Genomic DNA, 15,477 nt, shown 5'->3' with positions numbered 1-15,477 from the left:
AAAAGGGTGTGTTTGGTATAAAATTAAATACAGAAAGTGTGACCGTCTCTGGGCGATAAAATACATTATCGATGACGAGAAGAAAAAGCGAAGAGAAAGAGTGTTATCGAGCGCAAAAACAATCGGCAGTATTTTTAAATTATATTATAAGTTTGGTATTGTGTTCCGGGAGTCCACAAATATTAAATATAAAAACTTTAATCTAAAGGAAAACAAATAAAAAATAAATGAATTTAAAATGATTCTGGAATAGAGTTATGTATGTCCTTAGTCAATGTCGATTTCATCCAAGCGTCCTCGCACTCGATTCTTGCGCTTATGCTTTTTGGTGGGGGGCGGCAGGAAGCTTTCGAGGAACTCGATGGTGGTCAAAATGGTTTCCGAACTCACATTGCCAATGTAGTTCTTGTCGAAATAGACAACGGGCACCGCCGGCGCCTCAGTGGAAAGTAAAAACTTTTCACAATTGCAGCGTCGCAGATCCAGGGTTTCCACTTCCGCTTCCGCTGTGGTGGTATTTGATTTATCTGAAAAATGGGATTCGGTTTAAATGGATAACAAAGAGATACCTTCGGAATGCTCAAGCACTGAACCACACCGAATAAGGGGCGAAAGCACTCCTTGACCTGTATCCACTTGGTGCAGAATTGTTTGATGAAACTGTCGTTCTGGTTGAAAAAACTTCGCGCCGCATTGTCCACACGATATTTCATAAATCCTGGCACATACGGCCACTTGCCCTTGGCGGCGTAGAAACAGATGATGTCTGGAAAGTGACAGTTATTTGTGGGTTGAATGAAACTAATTAAGTAAGGGTGCAAGTTTATGTCTATAAAAGTTTCTAGTTTCGGCGAAAGGTAATTATTAAATTCTGAAAACTCTCAATGAAGTTGTGCGGCTGCACACCAGCTGAATGGGTGCCAGATCGGCGGCACCCTATATGGTGCCTTATAAAAGCCCCTCGATGCCCAAAGGTTTTGTTCAGTTATTATATTTGCCTGAGATGAAGTACTTGCTGCTACTGATCGCCTGTTTGGCATATTCGAGTGCACTTGTGCATTTCAAACAGTTGGAAAAAGGAGGTATGTTAGGATCATATAAACTACAAACAACACAAAATTAAATTAAATATATGTATACATATTTAGCGAATGGCTGCAAAATGGGTAAATTGGAGATGAAGGTTTCAGACACAGTACAGGATCCAGAAGTGTGCGGCGTCTATCAATGTATGAACACGAAGGGCGAGGCCCTGATTTACTAGTAAGTAATCAAATAAATAAACTGAATTAACGCAAAAAATGTCATACTTAATTTAACTTAGGTACTTTTTGCACTTATTAAACTTTAATAATGATATTATTTTTTGTTTAAGTTGCCAAATACCGCCTCATTTTATTGGTTGTTATAAATGGGCGGTGCTTACATTTTTAGATTTTCCCGAATGCTGCTGGACTTGTGCTATGTATGTCTGGTGCGATAAGGACGGAAAGAGAATTTGGGGTTATACGGCCAACCCGTAAACTTAGACAACTATTGGTTATTAACCTTAACCATTTATTTATTAACCTCGACTGGACTCGTTAAAAAAAGAAAACACATAGCTTGTATGTATTTTAATATGTATTATAAATATACAAATGAACGAATAAATAATTCCATCAAGGATACATTTTCACTTGAAAGGCCAATAATAACTTGAGCCTCAAATATGTTATCAAAAAATATCGGATAGTGTCTATCGTTTTTTTATAACAAAAACAACTCACACGGCACATGGAAAAGATGAAGAAAGGTGCGCTGATGCTCCAAACTTGAGATCAGGTGAATGCCACTAGATCGCCGACTGCTAATCGATGCCTGTTTTCCGGCAAAGGGAATCTCCTCCACACGGACACTCTTCAGATACGCCTCGCCCATGGTGAGCAGAAAGCCCAGCACGAATACTGGCATTATGCGCCAAGCGATTTTCCGAAACAGTTCCATGATGATAGAACCGGTCATGCGGCAATGACGAATGCAACTGACGGAAGTCCTGCAGAACCCCATATGCATGAATTTATTGATTTTAATTGCGACCGGTGGGCACAGTTGACACAAATCCCAGGTACTGGCCACATTTGCATGTGTTAACCCAATTTGTAGGGAGAATGAAAATAACAACAGCAAGATAGAAGTTTATTGAACTCTGTCCTCAAATACATTAGAAGTTTAATGATACTTCTAGAAAAACTTACCTGGCATAAATTAAACAAAATGTAACATTCCAGACAAATGCAAAGTATTACTCAATATGTCTGGTAACAAGTTAATTGGTCTGTGAATAATTTACCGATTTTGCGGAAGAAACTATTTTCCGTTGCCGCCACATGGCGTATACGTAATATGCCGGCGAGTAAAACCTGCTTCCATTGCACACTATTCCCCCTTATTTTTTTTTTTGTTTGTTTAAATGCCGCCTCGTCTAAATATAATCCACGTGTTGCAAATCTATATTTTCCAGCTTATCAAGTCTGGAACAGTTTGAATGTAAGGGAATGCAAAGCAAACAAGTAGAACGAATATAAAATAAATAATGAGATACAAAATAAATTGATTACTTTTATTCGTTTTCATATACAACTGAAAGTAAACAAACAAATGAAGATTGCCTTAGGGGAGTTAAGTTAAAGACAATTTTTATTCAACAAAAACCGAGTTTTTGAATTCCAATTTTGACAGAAAATCAGAAAAAGAAGCTACATATGTCATGCCGCTAGACAAAATTAGCTGTGGTCTTTATTATTGTTGCAAACACATACCTATTATGTAAATATATATGTACGTATGTACATCAACCTCAGGTAACCTTACCCTTCATTGAGTATACTGGACCAGAGCCTGACTCTGTCCGTTTGGAATTCGCTGGCCACGTTTATCTTAAAGCCTTTCGAAGGGGCAGGTGCATTGGCGAATTCCTGGTAATCGCAAATGCCGTTGGGACGTGACTGCAACAGATCGGTGGTGCACGGTGTCAATGACTCGGCATTCCGTGGTTTTCTATGGAAAGCATAGTGTGATAATATTTATTTATATTAATTATTTGAAAAAGCTATCTCACCCAGTCTTGGCAAACTGTACAAAATAGTCCACAAATGTGTGAATGACCTTTGCCTCGGTAGAGTTGCGTTCAAAGTCTGGAAAAATCAAGGGACTACGGAATAGATACAGGAGATCATCGCAGTGGACAACGCCGTATTTGCCGGTAACATTCGCAGATGTGTAGGCAGAGGCATAGCTCAGAGGACCCCGATAGTTGAAACTGTACATGTAGACAGGATGCCTCTTGTGGCAGATATCCTGGCGAATGGTATTATATAAAGGATGCTTGAAACCCCTATCCGTAATGAGCTGAAAACAATGAGTATATTAGAGCGATATAGTTGCATACAGGTCGCATAAATCATCCATGAAAAGTTGATATTAATTAAATGCTCGTTAGAATGAGTAATAAGCGAATAACCTGATGACTTAATTAGATTCGGTAGCACTTTGTGGGCATAATTTATCACTTACATCCATAAATCCCTGAACGGTTTCCTCATTCACCTCGTGCTGCTCCCGGAAGTACTCCGCCACGAGGATCTTTGTGCTTTGGTTAAGCCGCTCCTGGCTAAACGCGGGCGGAAACTCCATTAGCTCCTGGAGAAGCTCATCGAAGCGGTCGTTGAAGCTCTGGCGCAGAGTCTCGTTACCCTGGATGTTCACCACACGCACTGCTCCCTCGCCTGGCACGGTGCCCAGGAGCAATGGGATCGATGGACGATTTCCCGCAGCCAAGATATCCTTGGGATGCTGGCTGATAAAGGCCTCGGAGGAAGCGGCACCACCTTGCTCCACCACCGGCCGGAAGTTGGTCATATGATCCACATCCCAAAACTTTAGCCCATCGCCGGCGTCCAAGAGTTTCCGGGCATCGATGCGACGCAGGGCTCGAGTTAACTTGGCCGTGCTTAGGTTACGGGCATCCTGTACCGCTGCGAATTCGGCCAGGCGACGAGTCTGCTCCAAGGGCTCCTCGGCAATGGCAAAGGGCACATTTGCCGTGCCGCTCATGCTGATCACGCGCTGGAAGAGTCCTCGGGATCTGGGACTCAGCAGATGCATATGCGCGGCCACACCGCCGGCACTTTGGCCAAAAATTGTGACTTGCTGGGGATCACCGCCAAAGAAGCGAATGTTGCGCTGGACCCAGCGCAGTGCTAGATTTTGATCCTTCAAACCAAAGTTTCCCGGCATGGCAGCATCGTGGGTGGACAGGAATCCTGGCCATGAATAGGATTATGATTATAAATCTTCTGTGGAAATGAAAACTACTTACCAAAAGGACCCAGTCTGTAGGCCATGGTGACCAGGATCACCTCGCCTGTGTCCATGAAGTACTCGGGTCCCGTGGCTCCAGGACCTGCCGAACCGCCAAAGAAACCGCCACCATGGATGTAAACCATCACTGGCAGTAGGGACTTTCTGACCTAAAATCACATCCAAGTTGATAAATGGAGAAAGTATTTCGAGGGACTCACCTCTGGCCTGTAGACGTTCAGGTAAAGACAATCCTCCTCGCCGTAAATAACCGGAGTGGGCAGTAGATAGTTCTTCTGAATGCAGTCCATCTTGGGTGTGGTGGCATTATACAAACCCAGCAGCTTGGGCATAACCTTGGGATTCTGAACAAAGAAAGATAATGGGAGGAAGGTGCGGGTACAAGAACGGGAGGGAAACTCACGCTGAAGCGCAGATCTCCGATGGGAGGCAGGGCGTAGGGTATGCCCATGAAGGCCTCGAACCGCTCCGACTGATAACCCCTCAGGTTGGTGCCCTTCATGCAGCCCACGCTCGGCGGGCACACGATGAGCTTGTCCAGCGTGGCCAGGGCCATGACGGTGGAGCGGGGTTCATGGCCAACGGAGAGAAGCGTCAGAAGCAGCAGAGGCACAGGTTGAATCATCATCATCATCATCATTATCAGAAGCTAGTGCCGATCGTGCAGATCATTATTATGGATAATTAAATATGCATATGTCGAGCGTGGCGTTATTTATGATCAATACTTGCCTCTTGATATATATTTAAATGGATCCTGATGTCACTCTTTTTTGGGCCAATAGGGAACCCTCTCGCAGAACCTACCGCTACAAAGGTCCAATTCGATCTGACGGCTTTCGAGGGCGCGCATTCAATTTAATCGTGCGGGAAAAACTTGGCTCTTAAACCGATCCGATCCGTTCCGAGACCAGTGGAAAATTTATACAGAGAGCGGGGCACACGACGATCACTTAGCTATGGTACAATCGGTTCACACGGCGTATGCTTGATCAGAGCGGATACCAATTGATCTGGAACTGCATCGACTACTTCTAGCAACCGACGACCTCTGTCTCAGTCTCAAAATCTGGTCTAAGGTAATTCGAAACACGCGCCAGAACCAATTGAAGTTCCGTCAATGGGGACGGGTGCGCCTCAACTGCCATCACCTTGGCTGGGAACTTTCGCTTTTATCCTGCAACTGCCATGAAATTACAGTTGCCGAGAGCGAGAGAGTCAAGTCTCCAATCTGGAGAAACTTCCCCTGCGAAACACAAAAAGCGGTCGCCCTCAGCAGCACCTCATAAGTTCTCCTAAAGGCTAAAAATAGTATATACTATTATTTTAGCTATCATTAAATCATAAAGAGAATTGTTATTTGTTTTCTATGCCTCAGATAAGTTGGCTAATCAGCTAATAACCTCCTGGCAAATAATATCACTCCTTCTCCGCTCCGATATTGCAGAAATCAAGCAGAAATTATGATAAGTAATATCTTTGTTGGGAGAGTCTCCAAATGATCAAGATTTACTACCTTCATAGTTACTCTGCTACGCATTTATCCCCGCCATAAAAGGTCACGCCTTTCACTCTCACTTGGCGCATGTCTCCTCCACCAGCGGAGATGGAAGATTGTGGAATTACAAAAGTCTCCAGGCAAGATCTTGCCCCTTTGCGTGAGAGATTTATTACTCCCGACGCCCGAGGGCTATCTTATCTCAACCCACCGTCGTGGTCGTCGTCGTCGTAGTCGGGCCTTTCATTCGCACTTAAGCTCGTTTCTTGCACATTCTGCATATTGTGGATGTGACCTTCGAATGACAATTGGTTGATGGGTGGGGGTTATGTAAATGGAGCAGATCCGCTCCATTTTCACTTTATATGGTGTATTATATTTGCCATTAAATGAAATATAATATAAGATATATTACATGAACAACTTCTGCCAAATGGAAAAGGCTTTAAGATTCAGGGTATTCTTAATGTCCTCCTGGAATTTTCCATTGATGTCGGAAAAGTGCAAATAGCTGCACATCTTTTGATCCTCAAACTCTGGCCCTTGACAGGATAAATCCTTATGAAATAACCTATGTTTACATACATACAAATATAAAAAGATATATAGTCCAATAGTTCTGTACAAACTCACCCCGTTTGAGCAAAGTCCACCATTAGGGATGTTATCCTCTTGGTTACCAGGGCATCTTCCGAGTCCTTGGGGAAATCCTCGAAGAGTATGGGTATTCGTATGGTGTGCAGTCCATCATCCATGTGAGCTGCTCCAACGCCCCAATCCTCGGAGGAGCCACTGAAAAGCTTCGTCACCGAATGCAAACCGTGAAATTCAAAGATATACAAGGACATGGGATTCTTCTCAAGATTGGCATAGCCTGCATAAGAGGAAACTGTCTCGTAGAAAGGATAGTAAAAGTTAAAGTCACCAGAGATCTCAGCCAGAGCCAGCATGGTGTCATTGTTTAGACTCATCTTGGCCTGAAAGTCATAGGCAGCCAGTATATCCTTGACTATCTCGACCCCAGTTCCATCTGGCAGATTGAGCACCAAGGCCAGGTGCTCCAGGAATTTCTCATTAAAGTCTTCCCGACGTTTCGGATCTTCGAAAGCCCGCAGCAGGAACAGTGAACCCTCGCCGGCTCTGGAGTTGACTCCCAGCAACCAGGGCACCTGGTTAATGCGCCCTGCGAGATGTGCCTTTAGCGGATCCTCTACCAAAAAGGCATCCGGAGATCCTTCAGACTCCAGGACAGGCAAGCAGCTAATATGAGGCAGGTTGTCCCAGATCTTCAAGCTGTCGATGCTTTTGAGCAGCTTTATGGGACAGGCGTCGCGGAGAGCTTGGGCTAGATCCTGACTGCTGAGACTCTCCGCTTGATCGATGCCCACCACTTGAGCCAGCTGCCTGGCTTGATCCAAGGGATCTTTAAGGATCTTCATAGCCGGAATGAACATGGTGCCAGTCAAGGACATGGCTCGATGAAAGAGACCCTTTGAATTGGGACTTATCATGTGCAGATGCGCGGATATCCCACCGGCACTGTGCCCAAAAATAGTTACCGAGTTGGGATCCCCGCCGAAGGCTTCTATATGCTGCTGCACCCACTGCAGGGCCAATCGCTGATCCTTGAATCCGAAATTACCCGGCATACTGTCATCGCCAGTGCTCAGGAAACCTGTTAAAACACAGATTAATTCTGGTTTAAGGATATTATTGTATACTCACCGAAAGGACCCAGGCGATAGTTAATAGTTACCATGATCACTTCTCCTGTATCCATCAAATACTCCGGTCCACTGGCCACGGGATGAGCAGTGCCGCTAAAGAACCCGCCCGAGTGGATGTAAACCATCACCGGCAGGGGATCTTCCTTCCTTTCCTTAAGCGGAATAAGAATCAGAGTAGGAGTAGGATCAAGCTTCTGTATGTGTGAGTACCTTCGGCCTGTAGACATTCAGGTAAAGACAATCCTCCACGCCCCTTACATCCCATTCCTCTGAAAAGTAGGTCCTTTGCAAACAGCCATCTCTGGCAGTTGCTGCATCGAGTACTCCCTCCCAGGCGTCAGCTGGCACAGGATTCTGAATGGAAAAGGCTTAATCCTCTGGCTTCCAAAGAGTAATGAGTATAATCCACCTTCAGTCGAAGAGCGCCAACTGGCGGCTGGGCAAAGGGAATGCCCATGAAGGCCTCGAAGTCCTTGGTTTGATATCCTGGCATGAGCGTTCCCCGCAGACAGCCCAGATCCTTGAGGCACACATCCAAGGAATCACTGGCAGCAGCTGCAGTTACAAAAAGTACAACTCCGAAGCCGAACAAATGCATTTTGATATTATTAAAGTTTAGCTTAGTGAAGTAACCTTTATATATACTCAATCGCTAATGCGTCGGTTAACCTTAATCAAAAATAAAAGCCGTCATTTTCGAATCCTAAGAGGTTGTAATTTCTGTATTTAAAGTACAAAAGCGCAGGTACGCGCTGCCAACCAAGGCAGATTGATGATCGCATATGATATACACAAAGAGAGAGAGGTGACGTCTATTTAGCCTAAACACGCATTCAAACCGAACTTAACAATTAAGAGAGGTGCAATTACATATTCAAACATCTATATAAATATAACTTCATGTCGAGAATCGACCAACAATGAACGATACGATGAGGGGAAATTGATTTAAATTACAGGCCTAGGAACCGAAACCGTTTTACAGAGCTAACTGATGGCGACATCAGATGGGTGACAAGCTGCCACGCTGGGCGGCAGTCAAGTCCGGATGCCACATGTCCAGTATAAGCACTAGACGGGCCTGACTTCCATTATGCCACACCTCATGCTCAAAGCTGTCGTCAAAGATGAACAGCTCGCCCTCACGCCAGGTTCTGCAATTTTTGTGCCCATTAAAGAGATATAAAAAATGATAGCTATTTGCACCCACCTTTCTTGCTCGGCCACTCGCAAAGAGGTTTTCTCCTGCTCGGGAGCCACTAGCGTAAGGTGCGCCCGTAGGCGGCAATTGGTGGGTCCGCAATGTGGCCACACATGCGTCTGGGCCTGCATCACACTGAACTTCACCTGACCCCGTCGACAGCCTGCAGAGGCAGGAAACTTCTGCACCAGGTTGCAGGTAATTGGAGCTCTAAGGCAGTTGTCCTTCACCTGACGACCCTGGGCGTACAACTCGTACTGCTGCCAGACGCCCTTGTCGCGCAGTCTCTCCGCTTCATCGGCAAAGTAATTTCCACTTCTGCCCAGCAGCGCCAGAGCCTCATCCCGAATGGAGCGCCAGTTGAGCTGCAGTCTCTCCAGCTGCTGTTCGTAGCCCGTCTCCCGTGGCTGCCAAAAGGGTTGAGCCCTCAGCCTGGGCTCGTTGTACAGCGATCTTTGATAAAGACTGGCAAAGAATCCCTTGGCCACTCCCTTTCCATACACTTCGAGAGCTTCCGATTGCCGGGACAGACGCTGCAGGCTCTCACCCAACGAGAGATAGAAGTATGCCTCCTGGGTACCCTCGGTCTGGGACTCCACGGCATATTTGAGATAAGGCTGGGCCCGGGCATAGTCGCTGTGAAGATTCATTAGCGCCAGTCCGTAGTGGAGTTGAGCTACGGCATCACCTGGCCAAAGCTGCAGAGTTTCGGCTGCTACCTTTTCCACCTGCCGAAGGCTAAGAGGGATAGGTAATGTTAAGGTTTTTTGGGGAAATGCCAAAAAGCCGCCGCCTTACCTACTTATTGGCCATGAGTTGGGTGAACGAGAGTTGATTGCGCATCTTTGGATCTCTGGGCAGGCGTTCGATGAGTAGCTCGTGAATGTTCACTGCCTGCTGCAAGTAACCTGAGAAATTGGTAATCCTTTTAGCAAAGATTTGGAATTTGGAGGCGCGGCAACTCACCCATAAACCGCAAATGCTCGATGCACTTATTCCCGGCAGCTATAAACTCCTGATCGCTGATTACTAGCTCACCAAAGGCAAGATATCTCTTGTATGCTTCAATGGCCTCCGAAACGCGCTGATTGCTCCGCTCCGCCTTGGCCAATATCTCCAGGACTCGTGCTCTGCCCAGATGGGCCAGAGGCTCGTGGGCATAGTGTTGTGTGAGCGTGTTAAAGGAACGCAGGGCTTGGGCATAGTTCTTTTTTGTGGTTGTTTTTTTGTGTGGATATTAGTTCGCGGTTCGCCAGCCAAAACACAAAGAAGGGGGGTTAGCGACAAAGTTCTCGAAACATGCAATTAGTATAAAATAACATTCTCTCGATTAAAGTGAAACGTAATTGACAGGAGATTAAAGGATAAACCCATAACCAGGAATTCTGCCAGTGGGTGTGTCTTTATAGACAGATCCTGGCCATGAGCTGATCCTACCTAAAAACCCCCTGACAAGGTCATTTCTACACAGCTATAGCCTATGGTTAAGTCCTAAGATTGATTAAAATATGTATAAAATATTATAAATATAATTTTAAATTAAACAATAAAAGTCTAATAATGAACTTGACAAGCAGAACAAAAACTAAAGCTATGAAATGAGTGTGTGATGTATGTTTTTCTTTTCTTTAGTGATTGTTGAGCTGCAGATATACATATTGAAGTGCCACAGTTTAGATCCGGTTAAAGTGCTGCTGATTTAGATCGACCTACCTCCCGGATCATCTCTTCATTGGCTTTGCGCAGCTCCTGCTCGAAAGGATCCTCTTTCTCTGCAGCCGGAGCATCGGTGTGTGTTTCTTTGGGTTTGATTTCTGTTCAAGGATTGCAATCCGGATTAGTTCATATAGAGGCTACAATGTGAAATTTTGAACGGTTCAAAGGCCTAGATAGAGCTCCACCTTAATGTACATATAGTATGTGAGATGTTAAGGCTAAAACTTACGATCTGTTTTTGGTTAGCGATCGGTTTTGTTGTGTGTCTTAAAGTAGTGATGACTTAAGTGATCGATCGAAAGTATGTCGTATGGAGAGAATGGAGTCGCTGTTTGTTTTTTATTTTTAGTAATTACGTGTCCAGCTGGGGTCATCGGAGTCGGGATCACTTTCGTACTCCTTGGACGGCAGTCGGCCGTACTTGGCCTCCAGTCGGCTCATCAGATCGGTGTCATCCACATCTGAGATCTCGTCCTCCTCATCGGTGGTTTCCTCGTCGTCATATTCGTCGAAAGCTCCGTCCTCGTATTCCACATAGATATCACTGGGACCGGCCTGTGGTTCCGGCTCCTTTTCCTTTTCCTTCTCTTTCTCTTTATCCTTTTCCTTCGCCTCTACTTTAGTTTCCTTCGCTGGCTCCTGGGCGTACTTGTACAGGGCGCTCAGCTGTTCAAACGTTTCGGGAACATAACTGGCCATGGATGCCACATTATCGTCGCTGTCGTGAAGGGCATCCTCCTCCTCTTCGATGTCGCTGATTTCCACTTCGATCTCCTCTTCGATTTCGATTTCCTCCTCGGAGTATTCTTTGATGGACAATGGGACAGTGACTTAAATTAAAAACCTGGACTCGGCCAGACTTAACACGTCTATTATGGCTTTTAAATCAGTTATTGTAAACAAATTGATTCGAAAGCGCAACTTCGACAAGCCGAAGTTAATTAAATATATATTTATATATATAGAATATCGCCAACCATCGTCAAGCAGGGGCAGCTCCTCCACATCGTCCGGTATCTGATCCTCGGCCGTGGCAATGGTCAATCTCCGTCGCATCACAGCTTCCGGTGCGGGCTCATCATCTGCTGATTCCAACATTATTCAGGGTTTTGTTTTTTTTGTTTTTGTTGTGGGAATATTATATTATTCGAGCAAGAACAAAGCCATACAATAATTTCCATACATACATACATTGGTGGAATAAGTTAAACAAAGCTGTGATGACTACAATCAGAGATTCAAGAAATAATAATAATAATAAATCATAATCAAAATAAGCTAACTAAAGAAAGTGCAAAAATAATACTTGTTCCGGGGTGATGAGTTCTCACACCCGCAGTTTGTTTTTAGTTTCTGTTAAAAAGACCACGAATAGTTCACAAGACATTGATATTTTCTTTATCTTTGATACGGGTTAGATGGAAAAGCGGCGCTTAGTAAGAGACTCCCCATAATTAAGGTTCATTCGTTAGCATTAAAAACATAAGTATCTGGCGTGCTTTGGCGGATATAGATAGATATATAGATATGGTGATCAAAGAGCAGAGAGCGGAATACAAAAGAGCGGAGAATCGGGGGGAGGCAGAGCAGATCAGATCAGCTATTGAAGACTCACTTGTATTTGGACTTTTCCGTATCAATACAAGGCGTGAAACTAAGGCAAGTGCAACGCCAACGCCAAATTTAACGGCAACTGTAAATGAGTCAGGTTTTAGTATTCAGAAAAAAACAAAAACAAATGCCTTTTGCACTTTCTTGTACAATTTCGGTTTACAGAATTCTTTGGTTTTGTGTTTGCGTGTTCTTTTTTTCATAAGATGGAGCAGTTCTTAAGGTTCTAGGCCTGCGAGATCCGTTAACCGTTCAAATATTTCACCAGACTTCGTACTTACGTGATGCCAACCAAGATGAGCCCTCTTCTTTGGGCTCCTCTTCATCGCCTTGATCTTGTTCCTGATCCTCCTGGCTGTCTAGCTTTTTTGCAGGCTCCTCGTGATCCTCGTTCTCAAATTGCTGATCGAGAGACTCAAAGTCGTCATCGTCGTCATCATCCTTATTGTCTTCCTCCTATAATAAATCATAAGATTAGCCAGGTTCAAAGTGAGATAATTCTGAGCTTACATCATCATCATCGTTGTCATCTGCGGGTGCACTCTGAGTTGCCTGGGATTGGGATCTTGGCGGTTCTACGGACTCTTCCACCTCCTGCTCTTCCACATCCTCTTCTTCCTAAGGTAAGTATTTACCAAAATTATAATTTAATTAAAGATTTTAACACATATTTAATAATCTTACCTCATCAGCTACTGAAGGAGGTCCTTCCTGGTCCTCCTCTTCCTACCGAAAACATAACATAAACTGGTAGAAACAAATGTAGTTAAGCGAAATATAAAGACTACCTCATCTGCTGCTGACTGAGGGGCTTCTGTGGACTCTACAACATTGTCGTCGGCCTCCTCCTCTTCCTCCTCATCCTCGTCAGCTTCATATTCGGCAGTGGCTTCCGTGGTGGCTTCGACAGTGGCCTCAACAGTGCGTTCTTCGATGTCTTCCTCCTCTTCGTCGTCCTCGGCATCCTCGGCAGTTATATTTTCGCCAGCATTGTTCTCTTCTTCATCTTCCTCTTCTATTTGTAAAATAATAATTATTTTATCATTATTTAATATTTTTCAGGACACTTACCTTCTTCTTCCTGCTCATGCTCGTCGGCTTCCTCGTCCTCATCATCATGCTCGGCGTGCTCCTCCTCCTGCTCTTCTAATTCTTCAGAAAGAGGTTCTTCTACATAAGGATTAATTATAGTTATTAAGTATAAGGAAATGATAATACTATAGATTACTCACCTTCCTCTTCATGATCATCGTGGTCGTCGTGATCATCATGATCATCCAGTGCCTCTCCGGAAGGTTCATGTACATCGTGCCCGTCATGCTCCACGCGATGTTCATCCACCCAGCCATCAAAATAGTTTGAGAAACGTGATTCGGACAAAGGTGTGTCCACTGAAAAGGTAGAAATAGTTTGTAAAATAGTTCCCCTTTAAATCCCTAACAACTTACGATCCTCCAGGCCGCGGTTCTCCATGATAATCAGACCCACCAGTCCCAGGAGCACGGCCATCAAGGAAAAGAATATGATCTTGGCACACCAGTGACCGCCAGTTCCGTGGTCGTGCTGCACATGCAGGTGTACATCTTCGTTTCCCATCTTTGTAATGTGAACGCCGTGTGACGATTCATCGTCATCTGAGATCGTTGCCCGTTTGGGATTGATGATAATGAATAATAAAAACACATATGATTACAAATCTGTTTAATTGAATGCACCTTCAAATGGCGTGGGGATATACAATGTATGTATGTATATCTACATAGACTTAGTAACAGCTCGAGACTTTAAATTAGTTTAGCAGAGCGTTCTCGGGGGCACTTGGGGAGTATGAAAGTGTGGAAGTGGGTGTAAAAACATAAAAAAAATGCAGTTTGGGATTACACGTTTGTGTATTTTCTACCTTGAAAGCTGGACTGGCGCAGAACAGTCACATCGCCATCGGACTTCCGATCATCTAGACAAAAAGTTAGTTACAATGAGACAAATACAAATATTTCTAGGGGCAGCAAATGTTACTATGGAAATTAATATGACAGGATTTATAAGGCGAAAGGTTGTATATCGAACCTTGGAGAAAATCATTGAAATATCTACATATATCTTGAGAGCCATAAGAACAAGGGATATGAAATTTGGTATACTGAACCAAAACAAAAAAATTATTGTGAAACCATAGTTTTCTAACACTCTCTTTCAAATATCAACCTCTATATATTCAATAAGATCAAACGACATATGTACCTTACCGGCATTACAATACTGATAAGAGAGCGAGAAAATTTGTTTATGCCTAAATATGCGCAATAATAAACAAAGAAACGGACCAAAGAGGCGAGTCATGCTCTTGGGCAGATGGCCAAGAGAAAATAAATGGTTTTACATATAATCATGGCTACTTTTCGGTGGGTGTAATGGCCCCAGACGCAGCACGGAAGCATTTTTCCGACTCGGATCCGTTGCATTGGAATTAAATTGCCGTCGAGGTGAGATGTGTTTTCCATCTCACCCGCCAGATCCAGATTCACAGAAAACAGATAAGCGGAAAGAGATAAGAGGATATACATATATTCCCAGGGAGATCACACAGTTGTTTTCCTCAAAGTTTACTTATTTCGAGGCAAACTAAAACATTATGCACATCAGCATCGATTCAATGCCCTTCTGCAGGCCCCGGATCGAAATATGTACGATTCTTGGACCCCCGCACACGTCATGCATATATATTCCTGCTCTGGCAATCATCGGCGGCGGCACACGCATAGCGACAGAAAACAGGCGAGAGATGTATAATTTTATATAATAGGGCAAGTTATTTTTAAAGGCACTCGACAATATTATTATGCTAATAAAAGAAATGCCCGTGGCGGCGACCGAAAAAACGGTTTCTACCACCAGCCGTTCAGCAACCGAGCACGGCAAAGTAACGGTCCATCGGCGGGTGGAAGACGGGCGAAGGACTTACCGCGTTTTCTGCGTTTATCCTTTCGCTTTCGCGGCTGCACATCGCCCGACATTTTGCTTGGCACTAAATGTATGCCAATTCGTTGGAGGTGGTGTTTGTTTCTTTTATCTTATTTTCGTCGCGAACGCACCGGAAAAACTGGTGATCTTGATCAGCAAACGGCACGTTCCTAAATGTGCGAGTTCGTGGGAAAATTATTTATAAAGTGCGCGGTGACAGGTATCGCAATGCAACCCTGTCTTTCTCTGCTAGTGATGGTTGCGCAGAGTGTCACTATCGTGAAGCAGTCACGCAGCAGAATGCGATTATTGTTGCGAATATTTGTAATAAAAAAAGAGATTCTCTTTATATTATTAGCTAATATTCGTATTCTTGTTTATCTAGTAAGTCATATAAGTAT

General features: G+C 44.2%; 5 protein-coding genes across 7 annotated transcripts; 1 reads left to right on the top strand and 4 right to left on the bottom strand.

Annotated features, from left to right (window-relative positions):
- Positions 1-267: 267 nt before the first annotated feature.
- LOC110188941 (uncharacterized) lies at positions 268-2,054 on the bottom strand. Its single transcript, XM_020958880.2, has 3 exons — positions 1,770-2,054; positions 599-766; positions 268-527 (listed from the first exon to the last, which is right to left on the bottom strand). Exons 1-3 carry the CDS (start codon positions 2,047-2,049, stop codon positions 268-270), a joined length of 708 nt encoding a protein of 235 aa, XP_020814539.2. The 5' UTR covers positions 2,050-2,054.
- On the top strand, positions 964-1,691 carry LOC110188942 (uncharacterized). 2 transcript variants are annotated; one of them, XM_020958881.2, is made up of 3 exons: positions 964-1,082; positions 1,149-1,263; positions 1,376-1,691. In XM_020958881.2, the coding sequence occupies exons 1-3, from the start codon at positions 965-967 to the stop codon at positions 1,521-1,523; spliced, it is 381 nt and encodes a 126-aa protein (XP_020814540.2). In that variant the 5' UTR covers position 964; the 3' UTR covers positions 1,524-1,691. The 2 variants fall into 2 exon arrangements, 1 of the variants encoding a protein (XP_020814540.2); XR_015270626.1 differs by having other exon boundaries at positions 980-1,082; positions 1,435-1,691.
- Positions 2,055-2,581: 527 nt separating the features above from the next.
- On the bottom strand, positions 2,582-5,640 carry Jhe (Juvenile hormone esterase). 2 transcript variants are annotated; one of them, XM_020958877.2, is made up of 7 exons: positions 5,095-5,640; positions 4,766-5,011; positions 4,563-4,706; positions 4,361-4,511; positions 3,556-4,304; positions 3,101-3,390; positions 2,582-3,039 (listed from the first exon to the last, which is right to left on the bottom strand). In XM_020958877.2, the coding sequence occupies exons 2-7, from the start codon at positions 5,000-5,002 to the stop codon at positions 2,850-2,852; spliced, it is 1,761 nt and encodes a 586-aa protein (XP_020814536.2). In that variant the 5' UTR covers positions 5,003-5,011; positions 5,095-5,640; the 3' UTR covers positions 2,582-2,849. The 2 variants fall into 2 exon arrangements, with proteins under 2 accessions (XP_020814536.2, XP_086684326.1); XM_086828200.1 differs by lacking the exon at positions 5,095-5,640 and having other exon boundaries at positions 4,766-5,071.
- Positions 5,641-6,180: 540 nt separating this feature from the next.
- Jhedup (Juvenile hormone esterase duplication) lies at positions 6,181-8,269 on the bottom strand. Its single transcript, XM_086828201.1, has 5 exons — positions 7,997-8,269; positions 7,798-7,941; positions 7,586-7,739; positions 6,494-7,535; positions 6,181-6,431 (listed from the first exon to the last, which is right to left on the bottom strand). The coding sequence occupies exons 1-5, from the start codon at positions 8,183-8,185 to the stop codon at positions 6,272-6,274; spliced, it is 1,689 nt and encodes a 562-aa protein (XP_086684327.1). The 5' UTR covers positions 8,186-8,269; the 3' UTR covers positions 6,181-6,271.
- Positions 8,270-8,280: 11 nt separating this feature from the next.
- Positions 8,281-15,324, bottom strand: Asph (Aspartyl beta-hydroxylase). Its single transcript, XM_020958857.2, has 18 exons — positions 15,078-15,324; positions 14,016-14,069; positions 13,564-13,749; positions 13,348-13,506; positions 13,187-13,285; positions 12,904-13,130; positions 12,800-12,841; positions 12,626-12,733; positions 12,397-12,571; positions 12,120-12,197; positions 11,696-11,728; positions 11,482-11,586; positions 10,861-11,310; positions 10,502-10,602; positions 9,755-9,995; positions 9,591-9,696; positions 8,798-9,526; positions 8,281-8,741 (listed from the first exon to the last, which is right to left on the bottom strand). Exons 1-18 carry the CDS (start codon positions 15,127-15,129, stop codon positions 8,591-8,593), a joined length of 3,096 nt encoding a protein of 1,031 aa, XP_020814516.2. The 5' UTR covers positions 15,130-15,324; the 3' UTR covers positions 8,281-8,590.
- Positions 15,325-15,477: the final 153 nt, after the last annotated feature.

Source organism: Drosophila serrata, unplaced genomic scaffold, assembly GCF_035046125.1.
Source record: "Drosophila serrata isolate PLE 108 unplaced genomic scaffold, ASM3504612v1 contig_184, whole genome shotgun sequence".
NCBI classification, from domain to species: Eukaryota; Metazoa; Arthropoda; class Insecta; order Diptera; family Drosophilidae; genus Drosophila; species Drosophila serrata.
Note: the sequence above shows the minus strand (reverse complement) of the source record. Positions and strands in the feature narration are given on the sequence as shown.

What these genes read in the sequence shown, in the direction of transcription:
- Jhedup (XM_086828201.1), bottom strand. Translation starts at nt 8,185, where the DNA reads ATGCATTTGTTCGGCTTCGGAGTTGTACTTTTTGTAACTGCAGCTGCT. An exon ending in TTGGCGCTCTTCGACTGAAG is followed by an intron (nt 7,942 to 7,996) that starts GTGGATTATACT and finishes TTTTCCATTCAG; the next exon opens with AATCCTGTGCCAGCTGACGC. An exon ending in TGAATGTCTACAGGCCGAAG is followed by an intron (nt 7,740 to 7,797) that starts GTACTCACACAT and finishes ATTCCGCTTAAG; the next exon opens with GAAAGGAAGGAAGATCCCCT.
- LOC110188942 (XM_020958881.2), top strand. Translation starts at nt 965, where the DNA reads ATGCCCAAAGGTTTTGTTCAGTTATTATATTTGCCTGAGATGAAGTAC. An exon ending in CAAACAGTTGGAAAAAGGAG is followed by an intron (nt 1,083 to 1,148) that starts GTATGTTAGGAT and finishes ATACATATTTAG; the next exon opens with CGAATGGCTGCAAAATGGGT. An exon ending in GGCGAGGCCCTGATTTACTA is followed by an intron (nt 1,264 to 1,375) that starts GTAAGTAATCAA and finishes TTTTTGTTTAAG; the next exon opens with TTGCCAAATACCGCCTCATT.
- Asph (XM_020958857.2), bottom strand. Translation starts at nt 15,129, where the DNA reads ATGTCGGGCGATGTGCAGCCGCGAAAGCGAAAGGATAAACGCAGAAAA. An exon ending in GGATAAACGCAGAAAACGCG is followed by an intron (nt 14,070 to 15,077) that starts GTAAGTCCTTCG and finishes CTTTTTGTCTAG; the next exon opens with ATGATCGGAAGTCCGATGGC. An exon ending in ATGAAGAGATGATCCGGGAG is followed by an intron (nt 9,996 to 10,501) that starts GTAGGTCGATCT and finishes ACCACAAAAAAG; the next exon opens with AACTATGCCCAAGCCCTGCG.
- Jhe (XM_020958877.2), bottom strand. Translation starts at nt 5,002, where the DNA reads ATGATGATGATGATGATGATTCAACCTGTGCCTCTGCTGCTTCTGACG. An exon ending in CTACAGACTGGGTCCTTTTG is followed by an intron (nt 4,305 to 4,360) that starts GTAAGTAGTTTT and finishes ATTCATGGCCAG; the next exon opens with GATTCCTGTCCACCCACGAT. An exon ending in GTACAGTTTGCCAAGACTGG is followed by an intron (nt 3,040 to 3,100) that starts GTGAGATAGCTT and finishes TGCTTTCCATAG; the next exon opens with AAAACCACGGAATGCCGAGT.
- LOC110188941 (XM_020958880.2), bottom strand. Translation starts at nt 2,049, where the DNA reads ATGGGGTTCTGCAGGACTTCCGTCAGTTGCATTCGTCATTGCCGCATG. An exon ending in TCATCTTTTCCATGTGCCGT is followed by an intron (nt 767 to 1,769) that starts GTGAGTTGTTTT and finishes GTCACTTTCCAG; the next exon opens with ACATCATCTGTTTCTACGCC. An exon ending in GTGCTTTCGCCCCTTATTCG is followed by an intron (nt 528 to 598) that starts GTGTGGTTCAGT and finishes CCCATTTTTCAG; the next exon opens with ATAAATCAAATACCACCACA.